The following is a 27,866-nucleotide window of genomic DNA, read 5'->3' on the forward strand; positions in this document are numbered from 1 at the left end:
AATAGGTTGGCTTCTAGGAAACTACGTAAAATGAATATTGTAACACAATCTGTTAGAGTACCCCATAACATTGACTCCAGTGTTGAAAATAGCAGCTTCATAGAAATAAAGGAAACCATTCATGAAGACAAACCTTTGACTTGTGAAGATTGCTTTATAAAAGTGCATTGTCCCAGTGATTCTATATCAACTCCTTGCGACAAACGATTAGGCGCAGTATTATTTAATTGCGGCCTCTCTCCAATAACTCGCTTGAAACTTGAAGGTTTTGAGGGCAGCAGTGACACTGATACTAAAGACGCAAATATTAATGTAAATGTCGAGAATCCATTTCTAAACATAAATGCCAGCCCAAATATGTGTTCTAATTTCGGGAAAAGACAGTTAAGTAAATCATATAAGATGGTTACTGTTGTGCACCCTTCTTCGATTGTATTAAAACCGGGAAAGTGGCGAAAATCGCTGAACAATTTTATCCGAACTAAAATAACTGAAATAAATTTCAACAAAAAAGTAGAACGAAGCTCAATATGTCAGGATCGAAAATCTTTAGTTTTAAAAGGCGAACACAAATTTAAAAATAAATGTGAAGAAGAAGTTCTGAAATATTGCGATCAGTCTATACCACTTCCGTTTAATGATGCATATGAACAAAATAAATTGTTGAATTCTATTAAAATAGGTGAAGGGGCTTATGGAGAAGTATTTCTTTGTTCAAAAAATCAAAACAGATTAGAAAAACACATCTCCAATATAGTTTTAAAGATTATACCTTTAGAGGGTTCTACTGAAATTAATGGAGAAAAGCAAAAATCATTCAGTCAAATTTTACCAGAAATAATTATTACTACAAAAATGAGCAGCCTTCAAACAAACAAAATTAATTCTACGGATGGATTTGTAAGCATACACAAGGTAATTTTTGTAGTGTTTTAAGCTACTTTCATAAAAATATGTTTAACTAGAAATATCACATTGTTTTAAAAAAAAACTATATTTATTTATACAGTGCAAGGGCTTTGGGTTGCATATAAATTGATATATCTTATGAGTATTTGATTTCTAACATTTACTGAGTCTAAAAACATTCTATAATTACCGATGTATTTCAGTATTTATATATTGAATATAGATTTTATATCTCTTTAAATTATTATAATTTTAGCATTTTTGAGCAACTATAGGAAATTTGTGATCGCAGGTTATAAAAGATTATGCATTCGTTTGCATTGTGTTTAATAGGTGTACATATCTGAGTTATTGCAAAATTGGAATTGCTTCGATGGTGCTTGCCAGAATTTGTTCGGTTGGATTAATCTCATGAGATTTGTTCGCTCGATTTGCAAGAGAGAACGCTATGGACGAGTTTCTTTAATATCAGATACCCGTTACTCACCTAGTGAGAGTGCGAACGAGAAAGCTCAATCTTTTTGGCATGTTTATAATAAGAAAAATAAGTTCAAGGGGCACTTGCAAAAAACATGGTTCGGTTCTTTTGTAATACTGGGTGCGTGTCTTAACTCCGGCCTTTTTAAAACGAAGGCTGTCCACAGACTTCTTCTTGGGTTTATAGTCAGTTAATATCCCATTTCCAGTTCCAAATGTTTTCCAAATGGCAAAGCCCTTACATACCGGACAACCAAGGTACTGGCCTACTGACCCCGTTAGAATTCCTGATCTCTTGGACCTTGGCGTAAGCAAAGGTATTGACCCTACCAAAATATCCACATCTGCCTGCTACGACCTGTGTTCGGATCATAGCATTGTCAAGATCCTCTTAAAAAGTTCGTACATAAGGACCTCACCCGCAGTGAAGCTTATAAGGCGCAACACAAAGATCAGCAATTACAAAAGCTGGCTGGAAGAACACTTAGATCCTTAGCCGGAAATCCACTAGAGGAAATCACTAGAGCTACAAATCATATCCGCAGGGATAACTAGTTTTGGTTAACAGATTTAGCTACTATGGTAAGAGAGGGGAGCAGACTGAGAAGGGCCTGACAGATCAGCAGACGCCAGAATGATAAGACTGCATACAATCGAGCATGCAAAGACCTCAACAGAGTGCTTATAAAAAATCAAACGCTTTTGCCGAACACATAACACACAGCTTCCAGCCGTTTGACCTGTCTGACCCGGAAAATCTAGACGACAAGATACATTCTGAGAAGCTATACTTAAAGAAACTAATGCCAATATTAGAGGAGAAAAATTTTACTCCGGACCACCAGTTTGGTTTTAAAAGGGGTCATGGGCCTGTTCAGCAGTGTCAGACACCTGTGAGCAGAATTGTAGATGCTTTTGAAAACAAAATGTATTGTGGTGCAGTTCTTTTATATGTTATACAAGTCTGCGACAGAGTGTGTCATCAAGGATTATTTTATAAGCTCAAGCAATATCTTCCTAGACCGTACTACTTGGACTAAAATGGGGTACTGTTCAGCAGTCTCAGAGAGCTGTAAGCGGGATTTTAGATGCTTTTAAAAACAAAATGTATTGTTGTGCAGTTTTCCTAGATGTTAGACACTATTAAAAAAGATTACAAAGCAAGAAATGTACCGGACAAAATTACCACTATTAAATTCCAAAAAAAACAGCTTACAAACAAGAAAAAATATTCCTTGCGTAAGTTATTTTAATAACCTAATCCTCTTTTGAGAAAGCTTGAACCTTTATTTCCGAGACGTTTATTAAGTTGTACTAAGTCTGTTTCCCCGACCTAAAAAGTTATATTGCATCTTGATTCCTATATTCATTTACCTGTTGTGCCTTAAGATGGACCCTGTCATCCAAACCTCCTCTTAGTTTCATTTGCTAATTCGAATGAATCGGTTGAATAAAAATGATCTATTCGACTGGGAGTTAATGGTTCATTGTCACATTATAAGGTTTTCACATGCGGATAGAAATTTATTAATTGAATAATTCGCTATTTTTCGAGAGCACAATCGCTCAGATCGAATTCTGTCAATCAAAGATTTCCTGTCTTAGAATTTTTAGGGAAATATCGAAATTAAGTAACTGCGTTGAAGATCAAGCAGATGTGTATAACTGCACACTTTCGGGGTTATGAAGTCCAAGCCATACGATTTTTCAGCTTGATTCTTTAATGACTCGTTATTTTGCTCGGCCGGAATTCTGTGGGATCTTGTGGTGCTAGGGGTGGGAGATTAAATTTATTGGTGACTGGGCTCGGTTGAAATGATCAGCGAAGGTCCGTGCCACTACAAGACCAGTTTCCCGTTCTGTTACGTAGGAGTACAGTTTCTGTTGGCCTTAAGTTTCTCGATATACCGTTGACGTGCGTCCACTTCTTCTTTCTTAAGCGCTTTTGTAGGTCAACGAGAAGCTGCCTTTAGTCCACTCTTTGCGCCAGATGATCCTACCAATCCGACGGTCACTATCTTGGTCTGTCCTTTAATAATTTGATGGCGTTGATTCTGGAATTCTAGCAAACCGATCAATGTCTTTCTTGCTTATCCAGGGATTTCTATAGGTGCAGTCGCAGCAGATATCGAATTTTCTGTACTGGAAGCTACCGCCAAGCTTACCGCTCGAAACCTCTCGTTCGAAAGCGGATCTAAAATGGTTTGATGTCTCTCCTCATTGCCTGATTGCAGGCAACTATCAATTTCAATTATTTCAATATCAAATGTTATTATGTCATATGATGCAGACGAATTCATGTTTAATGTTAGATGAGCTCTAATGTTTGCCAAATCTATCACACAGCAAAACCAACCCATGGGGTCGAGCCTGATTGCCAATTAACACCTCCAAAGGACAAGAAATTGTAGAATTCAGTTCCACCACTGTTCACTCGATTCCACTTCTGCCAAAAAATTTTTCAGCGTGTTCATCCCCCGTTAGAAATCAAGCTAACTTGTAACTTTTGTTACATACAAAACTGTGAATACTTGAAAATTGTGAAGCAGCTGCCCTAATCGACGATAATGCGATTTGGTACTCCAAATAAGGATACGGAAAAATTTCATATCATTTTTACATCATTCAGCACCTAAAAAGTTTTCATACTTTGGGAAAAACTTGACACGAATTTCAAAAGTACGAGGCCAAGCCAATCAATTTTCTAATGCTAGTGATAGTTTGAGGAGTAGGCAATAATGAAGCTATATTTCGCACATTTGGACTATTCTGAACCATTGTTTTAAAAATGCTGAATTTTTTTAAATGCTGCGCGCTGAATAACACTTTTAAGGCCAAAAGGCATTGTCAGAAACTCGATTTGACCATTTTGGGTCACGCTTGCAGTGAATCGGATGGTTCACAATCCAGGTGAATCGGAATTTGGTTAACACCGCCTTCCATATCGACACATGTAAAATAATTTGCTCCGTGAAGTCCAGCAATTTGGTCATTGATATTATTTATTTCGCCTGTATTTACTGAAGTATGAGGTTATCATTGGTAAATTAAACTGAATGATTTTCAATTGATTAATTGAGCTTTCTAATTATTGACCAATATCAGTGTATAAACAAATTGTTAACAATAATTAATATAACAATTTGTTAACAACAATTAATATCAATAACTAATATTTGCCTTGACGTGCCTCAATTCGTTTTCTTTACCGGTGAATACTTTGAAAACTAAACCATATTCTATTTCGCCGCAACCAAAACCTTGGGCATAATATAAAGTCTCGCGTAACCCTATTAATTAGTTATTTTCAACACGCATTTTCATATTTCCCAAAAATTGGTAACAGCTTAAGTGCCATAAAGGCAACGGACCTATTCGTATTTTTCTTTTGCAATCTTTTCGCTCGTGTGTCTGTGGTCTCGCGTGTTATTAATACTCCCGCTGCTGACGCCGACGTCAATTGGCCGGTACACTTTGCACCAACACTGCGCAAAACTATCGCAGGCTGGTCGGCCAAAAAGTCGTAGTTTCGGCACTTTTTAGTACAACTGGCGCCCTCGACGCAAATTCGCTTTGTCGCTTTCGTTAGAATACCTGTACGGCGCTATCAGTAGTTGTTGCCGCAGTTGTGGTTTATAATTGCATTAATTCTCGCTTAGTCTACCAACGACGTAGAATAAGCAATTGGCAGAATAAGCAGACCACCGTTCGCACGTACTGAACACGGTCAACTACGGTACCGCCTTGGCCCCGTTTTTGGTGCAGCCGCACCATCTCGCTGAGATGCATCGCACAGACTATCCACTCGACTCTTCAGTCATTAAGTCGGCATTTTACGTGGATGACTTGCTCACTGGCGCAGGCGATCTCTTTCAAAACTGGAATTATGTGGACCGAGCATGCTAACGGAACTGTACGCCAAAATAAAGCATGATAAGCAAAACGCAGCATGCTTCTGGACCGATTCGCAAATCGTACTTCACTGGCTAAAGCAACACTGTGACACTCTCAGCATTCGTCGGAAACCGAATCTCTGAAATTCAGATCCTAACAAGGAATTTCAAGTGGAGATTTGTGCCTAGAGCAGCGAATCCTGCTTATATTGTATCACACGACGCAACTACATCAGAACTCCAAACGTGCGGTTCTTAATGAAATCATCTGGAACTTGGAAAAAAAAAAGGCATGTTTTGTTCAACAGTGGTCAAAAACCATGTTCTTAAACAATTGACCAAATTCAGTTCATACATTTGTTGTTTACGAACAATCGCATACATCTTTCGTTTCGCGCATCCTACAAAGGAAGCCAAAGGACTAGATACCCTGATCCGTCTGGAATAATGGATCGTAATGCCAGAGATTTTGCTCGTCAAATCGTACGTTCCTGCATGTCTTGCGTTAACTATAAGCCCAAACTGCAGAGAACCACTGACTTTGCAACATTTAATTTTATTTCTCCTAGAGCTGCGCACTTTAGAAGGCCCTGGGAAGCGGGCGTGAAGAGCGCAAAGGGTCTACTTTACAGAACACTGACGACTTCTATATTCACGCATGAAAAACTTTGCACTGTCACAGCTGAAGTGAAAACCATTCTTAATTCACGCCCTTTGTCTCCGCAGTCTTCAGATTCCAGCAAACTCTGAGAACTAACCCCAGGCCGTTTGCTGACAAAAAAATCTCTTCGTGCTCGTCCAGAACGCCCCATCCAAACGTAAATTATTATAAATCTGGAACGGTTTGACGCCGTGACTGCTGCTAAGCAACATTTTTGGGGAAAATGGTCAGCCGACTACATAAACGAGCTTCTAGGATGAAAAAAACGAACGACATCATCTTAAATTTGACGATAATCTTTCGCCCCTACAATGGAAAATCAGACGTATAAAAGGGGTCGAACCAGCAAGGAATCATGTTGTCGACCTGGCCACAAGCTAGCCGTGCTGCTTATTTTTAATTGAGAACTCATTAACATGATCTTAATGGTTACCCCCATTTGTCGTTGACAAACTTTTCACACACACACTTCTCGCAGGAATCTCGTTAAAACTAACAACGTGTTAAATAAAAGTCTATACACCCCCAAGACTGACATCTCATGCAGCACAAAAATGCTTTGTGCATCAAAAGCTTGGACAAAGAAATAAAAAATCTGTTTGATATATCAACTCAGCGAGTGTTGGCGTTTAAAAAAATAAAACCTCTACATAACTTTACAGTTTCCCCCTCTATGGTAAAGGACACAAAGAAAGGCCATCTCCTTTAAGCATTGCAACGTAAATCTTTCAGCTTATTATACCCGTTACTAGTAGAGTAAAAGGGTATACTAGATTCGTTGAAAAGTATGTAACAGGCAAAAGGAAGCGGTTCTGACCATATAAAGTTTGTCGGTTCATGTTGCCACGCCCACTCCAACGCCTACAAACCGCCCAAAACTGCCACGCCTATACTTTTGAAAAATAATTTAATATTTTTAAATTTTTGTATTGGTCTTGTAAATTTCTATCGATTTGCCAAAAACTTTTTCCCATGCCCACTCTAACGCCCAAAAACCGTCCAAAGTTGCCACGCCCACACTTTTAAAAAATGTTTTGATATTTTTTAATTTTTTTCTTAGTCTTATAAATTTCTATCGATTTGCCAAACAACTTTTTGCCACGCCCACTCTAACGCCCACAAACCGCCAAAAACTGTCAGTATGGAAATTTCTCCTTTGCACTTCCAGCAGCTGAGTAACGGGTATCAGATAGTCGGGGAACTCGACTTAGCGTTATTCGAACTTTAAGCAGTATGATGGTATGATGTAATAATAATGTCGTTGGTACAAATAAATATTAAATATAGAAAAACTAAATTCCCTGAGAAACTGAAATAAAGTGAAATTGAGTTTGACAAACAAAATATTTTAACAGCCATAAATAGTCGACTCAGATAACAAGCCGACGGTTGTTAAAGTAGAAGAGTTAGCAACCCTGCCTAAATCTTGTATACCCACTTTCTTTGGTGATTCCAGAGAGTGGGATCTTTTTAATCAGGTCTACACATAACTTATAACTTATAACTTACATAACTGTTGCTTGGCTCTGGAAAAAATTACGAAGCCATTTGCGAATTCTTAACCATGTGGTATGAGAATAAAATAATAATTTTCTCTGGACCCATGAATAGGTCTATGGATATGCTAAATTTAAGTCATTAATCCAATAATCAAATAAAAACATTTATTGACACAATTAATTCAATATTATAATTCAATATATATAAAATAAAAGGCACAATTAAGAAAGATGTGGATGCAATTTTTTGCTCAAATAGTTCTGCGAAAATGTAATAAAAACTCTTTAGATATATTTGATTCAAAGAACAATAGAAATAAAGGCACTTTCTTATGTTATGTTATGGCAAAAACTCAATTCATTAATTTTCACAGAAAGTTAAACCTGTAAAGAAAATTGTTAATACTAACATAAATAACAAGAGAGAATGCTATAGTCGAGTTCCCCGACAATCGGATACCCGTTACCCAGCTAGTGGAAGTGCGAAGGAGAGTCCTCAGGGTGTGGCAAAAAGTTTTTTAGCAAATCGATAGAAATGTACACTACTAATACAAAAATGAAAAACATCAAAACATTTTTCAAAAGTGTGGGCGTGGCAGCTTTGGCGGTTTGTGGGCGTTAGAGTGGGTGGAGCAAAAAGTTTTTTGGCAAATCGATAGAAATTTACAAGACCAATACGGACGGACAGACAGACGGACGGACAGGCGGACATGGCTAGATCGACTCCGCTATTGATCCTGATCAAGAATATATGTATATATATATACTATCTGTGGTCGGAAACGCTTTCTTCTTACATACTTTTCAACGAATCTAGTATACCCTTTTACTTTACGAGTATCGGATATAAAAATTATAGTGACCATTGTGTATATTGTAATCTACCGAATCATTATTTAATTCAATGCCATAAATTTTTAATAATGAATCCAGCAGAACGGTCTGACTGGCTAAAAAAAAATTGGATTTGCCTAAGATGTCTGAGGCAACCGTATAATAAACAAGAGAGAACGCTATAGTCGAGTTCCCCGACTATCTGATACCCGTTACTCAGCTAGTGTAAATGCGAAGGACAGTTTTTGGCGGTTTGTGGGCGTTAGAGTGGGCGTGGCCAAAAGTTTTTTGGCAAATCGATAGAAATTTACAAGACTAATACAAAAATGAAAAAATATCAAAACATTTTTCAAAAGTGTGGGCGTGGCAGTTTTGGGCGGTTTGTGGGCGTAAGAGTGGGCGTGGCAGCATGATTCGACAAACTTGCGCTGCGTCTATGTCCCTGGAGTCTGCATTCCTAATATCAACTTTCTAGCTTTTGTAGTTCCTGAGATCTCGACGTTCATACGGACGGACAGACGGACGGACAGACGGACATGGCCAAATCGACTCGGCTATTGATCCTGAACAAGAATATATATACTTTATATAGTCGGAAACGCTTCCTTCTGCCTGTTACTTACTTTTCAACGAATCTAGTATACCCTTTTACTCTACGAGTAACGGGTATAAAAATATACAAACAAAAATTTCGTTGACATACAGAAATAAGTAGAATACCTTCTACAGGAACGTGCATCTCCAAGCACAATGCTATTATTTCAATAAAAAAAATTCGCCAAAAAATCTCCAAGTTGAAGCACTCATTCTCCCAAAATTTATGAAAGTACTTTCGATAGTCAACGCAAATAAAGTTGATCAAAAAAAATAAAGAGCTTTAAATTAGCCGACCCCGATTTTTATAAACCTTACATTTTGCAAAATGGAGTTACAAAAATAGCAAATAAATGTAGAAAATCCAAAGGAAACTATTGATTATTTTATGGTTGCCATGCTCGTAATATGTTTTAACATAAAACATTTAGACATTTAAAGCATTTAGTGCATTAACTCACATGTCCGTCTATCCGTCCGTATGAACGCTGAGATTTCAGAAACTACAAAAGCTACAAAGTTGAGATTAAGCATACGACTCCAGGAACATAAGCGCAGCGCAAGTTTGTCGATTCATGTTGCCACGCCCACAAACCGCCCAAAGCTGCCACGCCCACACTTTTAATATTTTTATAATATTTTTGCTATAATATTTTTTCATTTTTGTATTGGTCTTGTAAATTTCTATCGATTTGCCAAAAAACTTTTTGCCATACCCACTTTAACTCCCACAAACCGTCTAAAAAATGTTATATTTTTTATTTTTGTATTAGTCTTGTAAATTTCTATCGATTTGCCAAAAAACTTTTTGCCATACCCACTTTAACTCCCACAAACCGTCTAAAAAATGTTATGATATTTTTTATTTTTGTATTAGTCTTGTAAATTTCTATCGATTTGCCAAAAAACTTTTTGCCACACTCTAACGCCCACAAACCGCCAAAAACTGTCAGTGTTGAAGACTCTCCCTCGCACTTCCATTAGCTGAGTAACGGATATCAGATAGTCGGGGAACTCGACTACAGCGTTCTCTCTGGTTTTTATATGGAACTTCGCAATATCCGGTTGAATTATAAAAAATCTCGTCGGTATAAGTGGTTTGTCGCTAAAAGCGGAGACATACTGAGCGGAGGTCCTTTTATATAACTTTTTATGGGGACCAACCAAGCCATCCAGTTTCCGTCGCAATAACTGGAATGGCGCTATAAGCGGAGTCGTTATAACCGGATTCGTCTGTATATCGAGTTTGTTATTTGATTTTCAAGCCTCACGATCAAAAAGGGGGTAAAGAGATGTGGTTTTTGAAGCTTCAGCTAAGATATTTTTGACATTATTATTAAATGGAGATATTAAGAACCAGTATGGGGTTTTGAGAGTATGCGGAGAACTGCAAAACTCAAATGCAGAATTTGAAGTTAAGCAACCGATTAGTTTAGAATAATGTTACATAACAAACTTATTAATTAAAAAATGCTTATAGCAAAACATTTTATGGAAGGATAAACATAATGCAAACATAAATCCAACGAAAATATTAAATTTTTATTGCTAGACTTGGGAAATGTGCCAATATATATTTAGATAACGGAACATATTTTGTAGGAGCTAGATCAAATAGTAAATTAGATCAAGAATTACGTTATGCAATTCAAGACCAATTAGCGATTGCAGCGCAGCTGGAAAAGAATTGGATTGATTGGCAAATCTCAATCCTTTTTAGATACAAGAATTAAATAAAAGTTTAAACTCAAGACCATTATACCGTATAGTAAATGTGATGGACCAACAAGAATTGTTAATGCCAGATAATTTTTTATTGGAATAAGTGAATGAGAAAAGATTTCTAGGTAAAATGGAAAAATAAATATTTGCATACGCTCCAGCAAAGGCATTAATTGAAAGGAGAAATTCCAAATATAGAAGAAGGGCAAATAGTTTTATTAAAGGATACAAATTGTCAACAAGCGAGTTGGTCTTTAGGAAAGGTGTCTAAAGTCTATTAAGGGAATAATGATTAGGTCCTTGTGGCTAAAATAAAGATGCAGGATGGATTTATCACAAGACTCATTGCTGAAATTTGTGCCTTGCAGGGAATAAAATCTGTTGAAAAGAATTAAAGCCGAATATGACAGAGAGCAAATAGAAGAAAATATGAAGAATTTCTTAGATAACCAGAACAACATTATGTTTATAAAGAATCGATAAAATTCTTTATCTTATGGCTTTTATCATAAGCTTTTTGATTGATAATAATCACGGTAGGCTAAATACAAATAATCTTAGGCCAAATCACCTTAAAAAGAAAGAACAATAATTCAGCAATGGTTTTCTGAGAATCTAGTAATTACAGGAAAACTGTTAGGTACGGAACTTAAGGAGGTGTATTCACTGTTAACAGCTACGGTCTCATTTAGTGACTACAAATTTATACTATTTATACTATTTCTTGGCTTCAAAGCAAGCAATTGCAAATATAAAAGGCATTTTCACGTTGTCTGATTTTGACAAATAAGGGAATATGCAAAGAAATTTGGCCAAGGGTTTCTGGAATTGATAATGCATGTGAGATTCAGCCTTTAAGGCCTGAAAGAGCGGTGATTTGTATCTAAAAAACAGTAGTCGACTCTAAAAGTTACTTGGAGGGTTGAAAGAGAAAAGCAATTGGTTATTTAAGGTGCCTTGAAATGTTAAGGTCCGAGTACAATGTACAAGCTCTCAAATTGAGTTGGTTGACTTGCCTCAGCCAGGATTTTTAAGCATTGCTCCATATTGTAGGGCATGAACCGACGATAAAATTTTAGAAAATTTCGGTCCGAAAGGAAAGAGGCACTATCAACAACTTATATAAGAGATGTTAGTGAAGTTCCGAAGCTTATTGTGATCCTCTGAAATGATCAATATTAAATAATACTGAAGAATTTGAACAATTGAATAATGAAATTAAATTTTTAAAATAACATCATTACAAATTGAAAGAGTTAGATTTCCATTATATTTGCGGACATGTTGGTTTTAATATTGCTTTAATACTCGTAATCATGGTTATATTAATAATATATTTCCTACGGAAATGTGCTGTTAGGATAAGAATGCAAGCAATATCCTTTGCACGTCCGTTGTTAGTACTTTAGAAGTAAACAGTTGTTTAACAAAAAAATATAAGCGAAAAGTTAAAAACAAAATTAATACATTTAGTCTAATTTATTTTTTTAATGTAAAATTTAAATATTCATTCAGCCTTGCAGCCGATTGCAAGAAGCAAGATCGCTACGTTGTGACGTTCGGGACGAGGAAAGCCTCCGAACTGAGACACAAGTAGCTAAGGTTCTTTAAGACAAAGAACGTTGACCCGACGAGTCCGAAAGCATTTAAACAGGTGGGTCCAATCGTAGCGAGTACGCGGCGGGACTGTAGTGAAGACCACTCCGACTGTGTCGGAGATTCCGTACGTAAACCAGGCGATTTCCGGGAGCGTCCATAATAACCGAGCAAGCGTTGTACCGACGCCACCAGTCTGAGCAGAGGTGGGGTTGACGTGATGTTAGTTCACCCGGCACGCAACCGTTAGTTGCGACTAACAAGGTGTTCGCCTTGAGAGCCCAGTTCACTCTAGAAACAGTGACGCTTTCCAAGCCCACCTCCTCGCCACCAAACCCGCGGGGCCGCGGCAGTACCTGGCTCGCGAATATTTCCACGTCGGATAAGAGACTCAACCCGGGATACCGAATTTAATTGTTAAAGCGAGTCAAATTTATAAAACTGTTTCGGATCCTGCGAGAGCTGCAACTTATAACGGTTTAAATAGTTTATCTAACTCTTTGCATTAAGCATGGTAAGGTTCAACAGAGCATTTTAATATTTAGAAAGGATAGTCTGAGAACCGTCTTTTTTTGGGGGACTACATAGTGCCAGGTATATATATATATTTGAATCACCTAGAACTACCAATTGGTCCCTATCATAAAGTCTTTTCGAAACGGATTGGATATAGGAGGATACAAAATAGCTCACGAGGGTACATTAATGTCACTTAGAACAACCAGTTGGTCCCTATCGGACAGTCTATTTGAAACGGATTGGATAACGGACAAATGGTTTATATATTCAGGAAATTCAGAAGACGGCGGAATGTAAGAGCACGTAATATAAACAAAGCTATCAGAAAATGACAGCCCTACGCATACGAATTCTACGTTGCGGAACTTGTCAAAAAGTACCTGCTCTGACGTGAAGGTAGACCTAACAGTAACTAGGACTCCACTTCCCCGCCTGGAGGGACAAAGATGCCTGTATACTATGTACATACCGGGGAAAATTTCAGAGTTAAGTATCTCCGGTTCTAAACAAGGTTCCCACGGACCCTTCTTTTTTCTTATTTTGTTTCGTTTTGTCTTGTCAAACATCAGATGACGAGAAACGATCGCTGACAATGCGATAGCTGCCGATCTTGGCAACATTTGTGGATTTGCAGCGATTGACAGCTGTTCAGTTGTGGAGTCCTGTTGATCATTTGCCAGTGGCTGCGGAGTGTTCCCCTTAGGCACCCTACCATCAGAGCCTTTCTTGCGCTTTGTATATTCTTCTAATAGCACGGAAAGGAGAAAGGAAGGCTAAAACTGCTGATCAGTCCTTTAAAACCGCCATTTTGGTGAAAAAGCCTTTTATCATTACCTAATGTCGTCTTTGGGGACTTAGGGTCCGCTTGAAAAATAAATTATTTTGATTTGATTCTACAATATTAATTCTCGCTTTAACAATAATGTGCTTAACAGCATTGATTGAAACGATATCCTGTCACGCGGGAATTACAAATAAATCCTTTAATACTTCAGACCTATAAAGTAGTGTTATGTAAATATACTAAACTTTCTTTCAAGGTATCACTAGTCAAAGGAAACTACCCACAACATTTTATAAAATTGTGGGAAAAGTATGATAACGAAAAGGGATCTGAGAACGACCATCCGCGACTTTTTGGAGAAAATCAACTTTTTGTCATCCTAGAACTGAAGTTTGCAGGAAGTGACATGGCGAATTTTCAATTTTTAAATTCAGAACAATCATATTACGCTTTACTACAGGTAACTCCCATATATATTTTTAAAATATAATAGTTAATTTATAACTTTATTTATAGATTATTCTAGCGCTTGCTGTTGGTGAAGAAGAGTATCAATTTGAACACAGGGATCTTCATTTGGGAAACATATTGATTGAATACACTAATAAGAAGCACATAATTTTTACACTTAAAAACACTCATTTAACTGTGCTTTCAAAAGGAGTGAACATGACTATTATTGACTATACTCTTTCAAGAATAACCATTGATAGCTGCTGCTATTTTAATGACCTCTCAAGTGATGAGGAACTTTTTCAGGCAACAGGAGATTATCAATACGATGTTTATCGACTTATGCGGAATGAATTGAAGTAAGTAAACCCATCAAAACTTTCAGTTTTTCTTTAGATATGCTTATTTAAAAATGAAAATATGTAGTCGATTGGAAAGTTTAGGATCCGTTTTCTGAAAAAGTCTTTATTTTGCTGATATCTGGAATTTTTTATAATATCTCTTAGCCAACACACATTTTTTTTTTTTAATTCCTTTTTTTATTCCTCTTGGGAACTTAGGGCTTCTACGAGAGCTTTCCATCTAACTCTATTTTGAGCTGTCTGTTTTGCACTTGCCCATGTGGTGTTTATTTGGGCTAGTTCTTGGTGAGCGTTTTTTCTCCAGGGTTCCAGTCTAGTGCCATCCTCACTATGCTACTCGGGTTTCTTCTGAGAGCGTGCCCTATCCACATCCATTTTTTCTTCCTTATTTGTATGTGAATCGGGGACTCGTCGGTAACGCGCCACAGTTGTGTGTTGGCTATTCTGTTTGGCCAGAATACACCACATATGACTCTCAGGCATTTGTTGCTGAAAGCCTGTAGCTTCTGTGTTATTTTCTTCGTGGCGAGCCATGTCTCACTTCAGTATAGCAGTATGGATTTCACACACGCATTGTAGATCCTGAGCTTTGTTCGTCGGCTGATTTGTCGGTCTCTCCATATGCGGTATAATCTCCCAAATGGGAACTCGATTGGGTTCCCATTTATGTTGATGTTTTCTTGGCTGGAGTGGTTGAAGCGCATAGGTTTTGTTTTCGCTATGTTTATCTCCCTACGCTGCTGGCTATCCTGACGAGGTTGTCTCTTTTCCTCTGTATGTCGTCGAGTCTGTGCGATATGAGGCAGATGTCGTCTGCGTAGTCCAAGTCCTTAAGGTGTCTGGTGAGGTTCCACGTAATTCCGCGCTTCGAAGAGCATACTTCGCTCATTAACTCGTCGACTACGATGTTGAAGAGGAGTGGTGACAGCGGGCATCCTTGCCGAATTACGGTGTTTGTCTGGAAAGGTGCACTAGTTTTTCCATTGTGCAGTATTGCCAGGTTGGCATCGTCATACATCGATTTGATGTGCAGGTACTCCTTTTCTTGCAAGTGCTCGCCATATTGCTGCTCTTTCAACTGAGTCGAATGCCTTTTTAAAGTCGATGAACAGGAGGTAAAGCGGGGCTCTCCATTCCACAGCTTGCTCGGTTATTATGCGTAGTGTATTTGCCTGGTCTACGCAACTCCTGTGTGGTCTGAAGCCTGCCTGTTCGTCTCGGATTGATGGCTTAATTTTTTCCTGGAGGCGTTCGTTCAGAAGTGTAGCTAAGATCTTGCAGCTGGTGTGAGCAGTGTTATCCCTCTCCAGTTGTTGACTGCAACTAAGGTCGCCTTTTTTGGGAAGCTTCACAATGATTCCGCTTTTCCAGAAGGCTGGCACCGTCTCGCCATCCCATATGCGTGAGAAATGTGGATGCAATATTTCAGCCATCAGTTGGGTGTCAACTTGAAGCAATTCGGCTGGTGTCTTCGTTTGTGTTCTGTTTGTGATGGGTTTCTGTGAACCGTGCAATGTGCTGGTATAGCGAGCGCATGTTGTTCTCGTCGGCTGCTCGTTCTGCGTCTGCCGCAAGTCTGTCGCTGTGCTCTTTTGTCCTTTCTGGCCGACCTTTTCACCGCTCTGCATAGTCCGTGATACGGACGGTACTGTGTGCGCTGGTCCGCCAGAGGCTTCAGGTGGTTCCTCCTTCTAATCAGGTCCCAGGTCCCTTCAGATATCCAGTCCGATCTTCCGCGTTGTTGCAGGCCGAGTATTTCCTCCGCCGTGGTCCTTAGTTGCCTGCAGGTGTGCTCCCATGGGTGGTCTTCTAGGGGGATCAGCTGTTCTCGCAGCGTGGACGTCATTCTCGTCTTCAAAGTAGAGTCGCTAAGGAGGTGCAGGTTCAGAGGTGGCGCTCGCCGGTGTTGACTGTTGCCAGTGTTCCTTGAGTGGTTGCGGTTGAGCTTTATTGAAAGTTCTCCAATGGCTGCTCCCCTTTTGTTCCGTACGTGAGTGTCTCCATTTCCTGCTAATGCGCATATGTGGTCGATCTGGTTGCGCGTATTACCACTTGGAGATGTCCAGGAGTATTTGTGGACATCTTTGTGTGGGAATATTGTGCCGCCGATGAACAGTTGGAATAGCTGGCAGAGTTCCACTAATCTCTCTCCGTTATCGTTGCGAGTCCCAGTTCCATGCTGGCCCATGACAGATCTTAGTCCAGTGTTGTTGGGGCAACTTTGCATTGAAGTCACCCATGAGGATGTTAATGTCACCTTGCCGTAGCTTGTTGAGGGTTGCTGTAAGAGCAGTATAGAAGTCGTCCTTGGTGTCGTCGTTTGCGTCTTCCGTCGGGGCATAGCATTGAGAAATGTTTAGTCAGTAATGTCAGAAATGGATTACCTGGAAACTAGTGCCTTCTTTATGCGCTTGGACACGAAAATTCCCACTCCATATCTGCTGCCGTCACTGTTGCCACTGTGTAGGACTAGATTGCTATCTGATGTTGTTGTTTCCCCACTGCCAGCCCACCTCATCTCGCTGATTCCAGCTATTGCAATGTGGAGTTTTTCCATCTCCGCCTCGAACTGTGCTAACCTAGATGGTTCTCTTAGAGTTCTAACGTTCCATTGTCCAATTCGTGTCCGTTTTGAGATGCCTATAGTCGTTATCGAATTTGGGGAGCCGTTTATGTTTAAATTTCTCGTATTAGTTTCAGTAATCGTTGTAAGTTTTTCGACCGATCTCTGGTGATTGGCCAGATGCGGCTTATCCCAGTGGTGGGGCTGCCACCTGTCGCCATCGGGGATTGGCGTCTACGGTGTTGTGTTGTTATTCGTAGAAAAGCGAACAGTCTGGTAACGCGCTCGCCCTGCTGGGTGTTGTTGCTGTTCGCAGAAAAACACAGGGTGCGCTTGGTACTATGTGGGTGCCCCCGTTTTTCTCCCATGTAGTGAGGAGGGAGTGGGGCGTTGGGGCAAGTGGAAGTTGCCGAAAATTGTTGTAATAGTCATTTATTATGTGGAGGAATACTTTCTAAAAGTTAGAAAAGCATTTCAGAGAGGAAGTTCAAGGCCATACAAAGGTCATGCTCTCGTCATGGGTGGGGTTTGAACACACGACCCCGTGGTTAGCAGGTAGTTGCGCAATCCACTACACCACACCCCCAACACACATTACATCATTTAATCGAGAGCTCAGCTGAACGGTCGGAATGGACATCGACGACCCTCTAACTATTAAACCAGATTAGACGTGCAAATTGTAAATTATATGTATATACCATTTGGAAAACATTTGGAAACAAGCTTGCGCTGCGTCTCAACTTTCAAGTTTTTAGAGTTTCTGAAATCGTCTCAATCGATTCGTTCATTTTACTGGCAAACGAGCGGACAAACGGACATGTCCAGATTGACTCAGCTTATGATATTAAACAATATATATACTTTATATGGTCTGAAACGCTTTCTTTTACCTGAATCTACTTTTCAACGAATCTAGTTTACCCTTTTACTCTTCGAGTAACGGGTATAAAAAATTATTACTCTACGAGTAAATGGTAATGAGGTCAAAATTTGTTCAGTCGCAGAATTAGGTGTATGTACTCGGTATTAAATATCTGTTCAAACGGCCATAGGCTCTAGTCCGGGATCCACTGGCATAGGCGTGTTCCTATCAATTCAGACTGCAAAATGCAGAGCGACAATAAACGAGTATCAAATAACCAGTCCAGCGGGCGCAAAATAGGGGAAATATTACTCCTGGGTAGGAACTCTTAGTCCATAGAACCGATTATGGCAGTGGGCAAGAGGAAGCTCTAGTCCAGTAGAAAAGACCTCCACAGAAAGAAAATACAGTCTCGGGAGAAGACAGTCCAGAGAATAGAGGGTCGTGGAGACAGCCTAGAGAGATAGAGATTTCGTGTCCAAAGGCTGACTACCGATCTCGGATCCAAGGGGGACACAGAAATTTCGTTCTCAAGACAAATAGAAGATTTTGAGTCAAAAGCTTCCGACAACGCAGCCAATGTTATCAACACCGTGAAACTAATAGGCCACAAGGACGTTTGCAACACACAAATAAGTTCATTGCCATAGTGCTAGTGTTTCCCACGATGCTGAAACTAGAAATGACTTACAAGCGATCAGTGCACCGGCGTCGTGACCATTAGCATCCAGCATTCCACATTGACAATAAGTCTAAGACGTCAAAATCTGGCATTTTTAAATGCCAGACAAACAAAATAATGGCAACACAATATCACCCAAAACAAGTGTAGTGACCAAGTAATTGGAGAATATATATGTATGTGTAATTCCAACTTCATGACTAGTAACACCCAGGATCCAAAGCGTTGAGATTTCATCACCTTGGATTAGAGTTTGTCAGAACAAAGTTCACCGATTTTCTTTATATCTTTTATATATATTCTTGTGCAAGTTTTATTTCTTTTTATTTTCAACATGTTTTTGGAATAATGTTCACACAAGTGTATTAAGCATAGAAGGTATTTTAATTTTTATGTTTTATAATTTATATTTTTTAAAAATTACTCTTTGGCGACGAGTATTAGCCTTGTTGATGTATGCACAAAGACAAGAGCCTTCAGATCGATATTTGTAGTTGTGAAAAGCTATCAGCTTTGCTGACGTGTGCACCGGTGCCTGGTGGTGAATTCAATATTTTCCGTAAAACAAATTATTCTCAACTTATGGAGCTTTGGTATACTAGAATGGCACTAGCCAACAATATATTAATTATTAAAAATGTATTCGGCATGAATACAATATACCGACGGATCAACAGCAGTACGGACAACGCAAGAAAGAGTGAAGAAATAATAACAAGACAAAATGCTATACACGAGTTCCCCGACATTCAGATACCAGATACTTAGCGAGTAAAAATGCAAACGAGAAGTTTGAACATTTGTGGGCGTAATGGGACTGATTTTGTTTTTAGGGGAGAGCATCGACTTTTCCAGCGGGAAACGGTGCCCACATTTTTTTTTAATCGCCATTATTGCGGTAACGCTCTTACAAAGGTATGTTGTAAGGCGCTAGCTTGGTAATCAATTTTTTCCAGCAATTAATTGAAAATTTCGGCTATGCAAGTTATAAACATATACCTTAGCTTTTGTTTTATGAGATTCTGAAATCTTCTTTTTAGCCAGTTGGCGTACAACTTGCAACATTTCGGCTGTTTTCAGAGCCACATAATCAATTAATGATTTAAAATTTCTTAGCGGCTCATAATCTATGTTTTGACCTCAACTGAGAAAATCTCATACTTTGGTGACTGCTCGATCTTAAGGATGGCATTCATGTTAACGTCCCAATTCTTATGATCTGTCCCGATATACAGTATATTTGCAACAAGGACTGACCTATTTACTCTATCATTTAAGTTTGCTTGTGGTTAATAAATAGATGTGCAAATTTGCTTGACTAATTTACCTTTAAACGCTCTAAAACAGGATGACTCAAATTATGACCCGTTATCCGTTAGTACTGATTCTGCTGTGCCAATGGTCTAAGAATTTTGTTATGCCTTTTTGTTGACTTACAATTGAAACCGCTTGACACATAGCTACAAAAATTTGAGTTAGCATTTCTGGCCATCATTGACCCCGAGATTAAAAAGCCGTCAGTGATTGTCAAGGACTTGCATTTTCAATTCCGCATACTGCTCTGAATTAAACTCCTTTGAACTTATATCATTAATGGTCCTCCGTTTACTATATCAGAAACAACTTCTTCGCGACGCAAGACTGCATCGGCGGCAACGTTCTCTGTTCGTCGGTCATCTAATTAGCCAGTGAAGACAAGCATGGTCCGTTATTACGAAAACCTCTTGCTCGTCGATTTAGGCTCTCGACAGCTTTAATCCCTTTATTTTGTTCTTTCGTTCGTTCGATCGTTGTACACACATATATATCACAGGGTTGCTTAGGGCTGCTATAAAAGAGTGTGTACAAAACAGAAATGCTTAAGGATACTATAAAAGAGTGTGTTTACATACAAAACAGAAATGCTTAGGGCTACTATAAAAGAATGTGTATATATACAAAAACAGCTTAAACTGCTTTTAAAAATTTGACAGCATCAAAACTGAAGATGAGGTGAGCTTGATCTTGGCAAATGCATCCGCCGCTTCTTAAATACGCATAAGAACTTTGTTTTCCTTGAGAAGTTCGGTTAGTGGAACGGCAATTGTAGCATAAATATCTACAAAACGTCTGTACCGTTCGGCTTCACCAAGAAATCTACGCAATTGTTTCGCTAATGTCGCCTCTAATGTAAAGTTGACCACTCTATGCAGTTCTTCTGGTGTACCATGCTAGAACCGAAAACCAAATTGGAATTTTGGGATCGCCTTGGCAGCAGCATTAACTTTTAGCAATTTGTTAAAGATTATCCACTCCATAATTTTCCATTAAACGAAAGATGGCTGAGTGCACCTTAGTTTCTCATTTTCCTGGCTTGAAAATTATGATTATGTTGGCAGACTTCCAGACTTTTGGGAAATGAACTCAAGAAAGTTACTGTTATAAATTCGTACTAAGAAGAACATTCGAATGGTTCTGTTATTTATCAGGTCCTCCCCCGGGGTTTTCTTTGGTTTAAGCTTACTAACAAGACACTGCTATTCTTCCAGAGAAATTGGAATCGACAGAAAGTTTAATTTTGAAGGGCGTTTCTAACGAATCCGCTACCAACGGTACTGAACGGTACTAGCTAATTCGAGTGGTCTGAAGCGTTACTCCAGGTTGCTAGCAAAAGCTTCTGCCTTGTCCTGGGACAAGCGACACCAGTCTCCTGCCGAGTTCCTTATAGGAGAATTTTAAGCAGTCTGATTTTTGCTATTTACCAAAGAGGGTAGTGTGAAGGTAACCGGCAAGTTGTAACGAGTAATGCGACATTGAGTAAATAAGAACACGAAGCCGTGGTTTTCAGGGGACCACGGTTCCCGTTAATATATTTGTTTCAAATGTTCTTTGCTTAATTTTCGAAGGGCTTAGAAGTTACGCGGAGTAGCCGCCAGAGCACAAATCGCTCTCCAGAGCACAAATCGCTCACCATATGTATAACTTATATTCATCTAAAGAGAAGACGAGTGTCGTATGCATACATAAGTGAGCACTTGGTGGCGAATGCCCGTAGTGCTGACACTGCAATAGTTGCGGCACCGGCCTTGGCTCGGCGGATCAGCATTCTTGTCTGAATATATTTCCGTTCTCATAAACCTTGCAACCAAGTGTTACAATGTGCATGGACGGTATTCATGTTATAGATGTGTATAATATATGTGTCTATATGTGCATACTATGTACATCTCCCTCTTTTTAAAAAAAGTTTGGTTTCTTATGGTTTTAAGGGGTTGGTCAACCCAACAAAATATATTAGGAATTACAAATTTTTAACCTATTTTTATGGACTACCTAAAATTGTACCATTTTCTTTATATCCTATTATTCTCAAGCTTGTGACCCTTTTCGCTCCTAGGAAATACCTCCTATTTTTAATTCAAAATTACTAATTTAATTTTCCAAATACTAATTCATATAGTACCAAATATTATCAAATATAGTTTGCCAAAATCCGGCTACTGAAGAAGTGTTGGCTTCATTAATCCCCTGTTTGGGAACGAGACACCGCGCGAACAAGTCACCCTTTATCTTTGTTTACATTTACATTTGCATTTGTCTGCAGCTGCAGCGGAGCTTATCAGCGGAATCAATGTAATTGTCCGCGAGCTTGCCCAGTACTTTTCCAAACTTCTAACTTTTTCTAACTGTAACTTGTTTACGTCTTATGCTAGTTTAATTGTATGGCGTGAGTACAGCCAAAGCTTAAGTCAGTCACATTTTTGATCTACAAGAAATCGTACGCATCGGTATCGAACTAATTAATATTAAGTGTCGGAAATTAACCAATAAATCAAACAAAACAGTACCACTGGCGGTTTATTTATGAACATCCCCTTTTAAAATATTCGACTGCTTCATTGCTAGTCCATTCAAATGGAATATTCTTTTTACAAAGCCTCGTTAAGTGGCGTGATTTCTGAGAGAAGTACATAATAAATGTTCTGTAATAATTGCAAAATGCGAAGAATCTCTTAGCTTCATCTGCACCTACTGGATGTGGGTCATCTGGATATATACCTTAATCAATACATTTGTGACCTAAATAAGTAACCCCTTTCATAGTGTGCGTTCTTCTGGATGTAGCTTTAAATTATGTTGTCTCCATAATTTGAAAACGTCAGTTAAGTGCTTTTCACACAAACCTATGACTACTAAATCGTCCATAAACAGAAATGCATGCGAAGGATGTAAGCCTGAAAATGCAAGATTCATCCATGCAAGATTCAAATGGTAATCGCGTGTAGCGAAATGCTGTTATATTTCTTGACCTTTCGTCTTATTCGATTTAATGAAATCTTGACATCAGGTCTAGGCACCAGAAATATTTTGCTCGACCTAATTAATCAAGAATATCTTCTATTTATGTGAATGTATTATAGGAATGTTTATGTTTTTGAAATTTTCGGACATCAAAGTAAACCTATTTTTTTGGTCGTGGAATTCTAAAATACAATTGTTTTTTTTAATGAGATCCAAACCAATCATACCATCCCCTGGTATAGGAAAATTAACAGGTAAGATATGGAATACATATGGTATTGCTGTATTTGCAATACACATTTCTAAATCTATATAACCTAGAGACTGAATTGTCCCTTGCCCTATACCTGATATACTTGTGAGTGAGTTTAAATCGTTTAAATTTTTTTTCTGCATTTAAGCAGGAAAATTTCTGAAACCTGTATCTATTAAAAGAGTTACCAGTGAATTGGTACTAATATTCTTTAGTTGTGTAAATATGCTTAAATTGAGACTAATTTTATACAGATTTACTGTTGATCAAGGAGGCTTGTTGGTCTTCCGTTTGAATATTTCGGACACTATTACCATAATTTTGGTGGTTGTTTTAGTTTTGGTTACCCCTTGAGTAACCTCCACCTTTATTATTATTTTGGTTAGCGCCCTCTGTTTCCTCCACTGTAACAACCTCAGCCTCTATAATTATTATTAGAGATATAATTTACACGACCATTATCTCTGTTTTGGTAATTTCCTCGGTTATTACTTCCTCGATAGTGTCTTCTATTATTATAGAATAACACACTATTCAAATTGCCGGTCATTTCTGCACAGCAGTGTATACATTTTTCAATCACACTATTCATGGTGTTAAAATTTCCTGCTTCTAGTATGGTAATGAGCTTATCATGCTCAAAATTCTTTGTCATTGAAGAGATAGCTTCATTAGTAGCAAATTTGTTAAATAGGACAAACCCGTTACTCGTAGAGTTAAAGGGTATACTAGATTCGTTGAAAAGTATGTAACAGGCAGAAGGAAGCGTTTCCGACTATATAAAGTATATATTTTCCTGATCAGGATCAATAGCCGAGTCGATATGGCCATGTCCGTCTGTCCGTATGAACGTCGAGATCTCAGGAACATAAGCATACAGACTCCAGAGACATAGACGCAGCGCAAGTTTGTCGATTCATGTTGCCACGCCCACTCTAACGCCCACAAACCGCCCAAAGCTGCCACGCTCACACTTTTGCAAAATGTTTTGATATTTTTTAATTTTTGTATTAATCTTGTAAATTTCTATCAAATTTTTGGAATCTAGACCATCGTCCATGTAGGCTGCCACAAGCGACCTACGTAGGTTTTCAATTTCAGTGGTATATTGTGCTGCAGTTTTGCCTCGCTGTTGTGTATTAATCAGTTTAGCTTTAATAACATCAGGCGATCCGCCGTTAACTGATGCCTTCAATACACTTATTATACCGATAATGGTCTTTTCATTTATCTCTGTCTTGATTACCTTTACCGATAGCTTCCCCTGATCTCCTTTTGTCAGATCTGTTAAAAGAAGAGCCGTGAGGAATTGATCTAAGTTTACGAAATATGTATGTGCAATATTCTCTTGACGTTGCGGCATAGTCTGTCATTTTGGGTGTTCTTTCTGGTATACTTGAAGTATTTGAATCTGAAATTTCTTCTTCTAACAATTTGGGTAATTTTATTACCGCTGGAATTGAAAGATCGTGATGAACCTCTTCTTTGATTTCTAGTTCAAATTCTCCTAAACTTTCAATATCCTCACCTATTTCAGCGACTATAGGTGTGCTTAATATCGTTGGGATAGTTAAATTTAAGTTGTCTGGATTTGACATTTAATAAGTTCTCATTTAAACTGTTTAGAAATTTTACTGATTGTGTTAAATGACTTTTTTTAAGTCTTTTTCTTTCTTTGTGTATCAATTGGCGTGCTTCATTAAAAAGCATCTTACCAATATCTAAGAATGTCTTATTGAACTTCTCTATTTTGTGTGATGCACTTGTACGACTTGTCGAAAGTCGTTTAAATTTATTCATTTCTTATGTCTTCCCAGTCCATTTATATATTTATTTATTTATCATAGGCTATCCTAAATAGATATTATCTTCTTTTCCTTGTAATATCTTCACATAAGGTAAAATTGATAATAGCTTTGACTTCTCTATTTTCGAGGAATGTAGACTTGCGTATAAGTAAAATGTTTCTTTATATTCTTCCTCGAAATCATATGCGCTTATAAACGCATGCAATTTATTTTAGATCTGTATACATATTAAAATGAACAAAAGTTCCCATCTTAGAGTTTCTTCAATTAATAAATATTATGAAGTTTCAATTAAATATTAAATAATGAATTAAGAAAGAAAAATTAACAATATGTGAACTTGCGTATAAGTCAAATGTTTCTTTATATTCTTCACCAAAATCATATGCGCTTATAAACGCATGAAATTTACTAAAGATCTGTATACATATTAAAATGAATAAGGGTTTCCTTCTTAGAGTTTCTTCAATTAATAAATATTATGAAGTTTCTATTAAATATTAAATAATGATTTAAGAAAGAAAAATTAACAATATGAGAACTTGCGTATAAGTCAAATGTTTCTTTATATTCTTCCTCGAAATCATATGCGCTTATAAACGCATGAAATTTACTTAAGATCTGTATACATATTAAAAAGAACAAGGGTTCCCTTCTTAGAGTTTCTTCAATACATTTTTCCATTCCCGTTTTTATACCCGTTACTCGTAGAGTAAAAGGGTATAGTAGATTCGTTGAAAAGGAAGGAAGAAAGTGTTTCCGACCATATAAAGTATATATTCTTGATCAGGATCAATAGCCGAATCGATCTGGCCATGTCCGTCTGTCCGTCCGTATGAACGTCGAGATCTCAGAAACTAAAAAGGCTTGAAAGTTGAGATTAAGCATACAGTCTCCAAAGACATTGGCGCAGCGCAAGTTTGTCGATTCATGATGCCACGCCAACTCTAACGCCCACAAACCGGCCAAAGCTGCCACGCCCACACTTTTGAAAAATCTTTTGAAATTTTTTTAAAGCTTTGTATTAGTCGTGTATAGTGGTTTGCGAAGTCGCAAACAGCGCAGACGCAACTATACATAGTGCTAATGAAGATCTTATTTGAGATTAAATTATATATCCATAATGGAGAGACCAATCAATTTTTTCTCTAGACAAATAGAAATAGAAAAAGGCGACAGTGACACAACAAGTGTAAGCCACTACTTTCAAAAACTAAAGATTAAATAATCTATAAAGAAATGAAATGAAATCAAGGAATATGAGTGCACCAAGAAAAGTGCAATTTACTTCCCTAATGATGATAATTTTCTGATCTTCCAGAGGGCATTTACCGAAATCATAAGCCCTAACAATTTTACAAAACTACTAAGATGTACCACGAAGCTAATTGATATACCAAATAGTCAAAAGCTAATTCAAAATATTATCAATGAATGTGAAATCTGTAAACTGGAAAAAACAGAACATCGAGACACAAAATTGACACATGAAACAACACCAGAAATATTTAACACTAGGGAAAAATATGTGATAGATTTTTATCTCACGGGTAACCAGATCTTCCTATCTTGTATTGATATTTATTTAAAATTGGCTTCACTAGTTGCAGTAAAAAGTAGAGATTGGCTAGAAGCGAAAAGAGCCATTACTAAACAAGAGAGAACGCTATAGTCGCCTTCCCCGACTATCTGATACCCGTTACTCAGCTAGTGGAAGTGCGAAGGAGAGTCTTCAACACTGACAGTTTTTGGCGGTTTGTGGGCGTTAGAGTGGGCGTGGCAAAAAGTTTTTTGGCAAATCGATAGAAATTTACAATTTAGACCAATACAAAAATGAAAAAAGATCAAAAGATTTTTCAAAAGTGTGGGCGTGTCAGTTTTGGGCGGTTTGTGGGCGTTAGAGTGGGCGTGGCATGAATCGACAGTCTAGCACTGCGTCTATGTCTCTGGAGTCTGTATGCCTAATCTCTTTCTAGCTTTTATAATTCCTGAGATCTCGACGTTCATACGGACAGACAGACGGACGGACAGACGGACATGGCCAGATCGACTCGGCTTTTGATCCTGATCAAGAATATATATACCTTATATGGTCGGAAACGCTTCCTTCTGCCTGTTACATACTTTTCAACGAATCTAGTATACCGTTTTACTCTACGAGTAACGGGTATAAATATTCAATGATATGGGAAAGCCTCAGGAAATTAAAGCGGACAAGGAATCAGCTTTTATGTGCATAGTTTTGCAAAACTGGTTAAGTACCGAAGGCGTAAAAATTTCTGTAACAACCAGCAAAAATGGTGTATCTGATATAGAAAGATTTCTCAAGACCGTAAATTAAAAGCTGAGAATCATCCGTAGTGAACAAAATATTGAAGATAGGTTTACAAGATTCGAAACAATCTTATACGTCTTATACTAAACATAATAGTACAAAACGATCACCGCAGACATTTTTCTGTATGCAGGCAGCCCAGACTTTAATGTACAACAGAACAAAATAGATAATATCAAATATCTTAATAAGAATAGGCATGATTTTGAAGTTGATACAAAATATAGACAGGCTCAACTCGTAAAGAGTAAAATCACCAATCCATTTAAAAAGACAGGAAGGATTGAACAAGTAGACAGTAAACATTTTGAGAAAACAAACCGCGGCAGGAAAATCGTTAATTATAAATCAAAATTCAAGAAACAAAAAAAGATTAATAAGAGCAAATACGATAATTCCAGACCAGCCAGAGAAGCGCAAAGTACGCAATATATTTCTAATAATGCTTAGTTACATGTTACCACTTATCACTATGGTCAAATGCAGCAACATCGAAGTTAACCCAATAAGTGCGAAGAATGGATATCTAATATTCCGAACCGGAGCAATGAAATTCCAACCAGCTACGAATACCACTATTTGAGTATAAACATAACAAAGACTTATGTTCGAAAATCTAGTAACTGAAGCAAACGACTATCCCAATGTACCTCAGATACAATATTTAGTCGATAAACTAGAACGGGAAATAAATGGATTAAGAATTATTAACAGAAGCAAAAGGGGTATTTTGAACGTAGTAGGGAAGGCATATAAATACTTATTTGGTACATTAG

The 27,866-nt window shown here is 38.0% G+C and overlaps 1 protein-coding gene across 4 annotated transcripts in view; it reads left to right on the forward strand.

Annotated features, from left to right (window-relative positions):
- The window catches only part of LOC26536362 (serine/threonine-protein kinase haspin homolog), a 36,216-nt gene that overhangs the window by 788 nt on the left and 7,562 nt on the right, over positions 1-27,866 (forward strand). Inside the window, exons 2-5 of one of the 4 annotated variants that reach the window (XM_015189162.3) lie at positions 18-915; positions 13,745-13,948; positions 14,005-14,300; positions 27,492-27,555. In XM_015189162.3, coding sequence (XP_015044648.2) covers positions 18-915; positions 13,745-13,948; positions 14,005-14,300; positions 27,492-27,540 — 1,447 coding nt within the window. In that variant the 3' untranslated portion in view covers positions 27,541-27,555. Of the gene's footprint in view, positions 1-17; positions 916-12,104; positions 13,709-13,744; positions 13,949-14,004; positions 14,301-27,491; positions 27,556-27,866 lie in introns of those variants that run through there. The other 3 variants (XM_039377307.2, XR_005562016.1, XM_039377308.1) reach the window with 3 other exon arrangements.

Source organism: Drosophila yakuba, unplaced genomic scaffold (assembly GCF_016746365.2).
Source record: "Drosophila yakuba strain Tai18E2 unplaced genomic scaffold, Prin_Dyak_Tai18E2_2.1 Segkk2_quiver_pilon_scaf, whole genome shotgun sequence".
Taxonomy (NCBI): domain Eukaryota; kingdom Metazoa; phylum Arthropoda; class Insecta; order Diptera; family Drosophilidae; genus Drosophila; species Drosophila yakuba.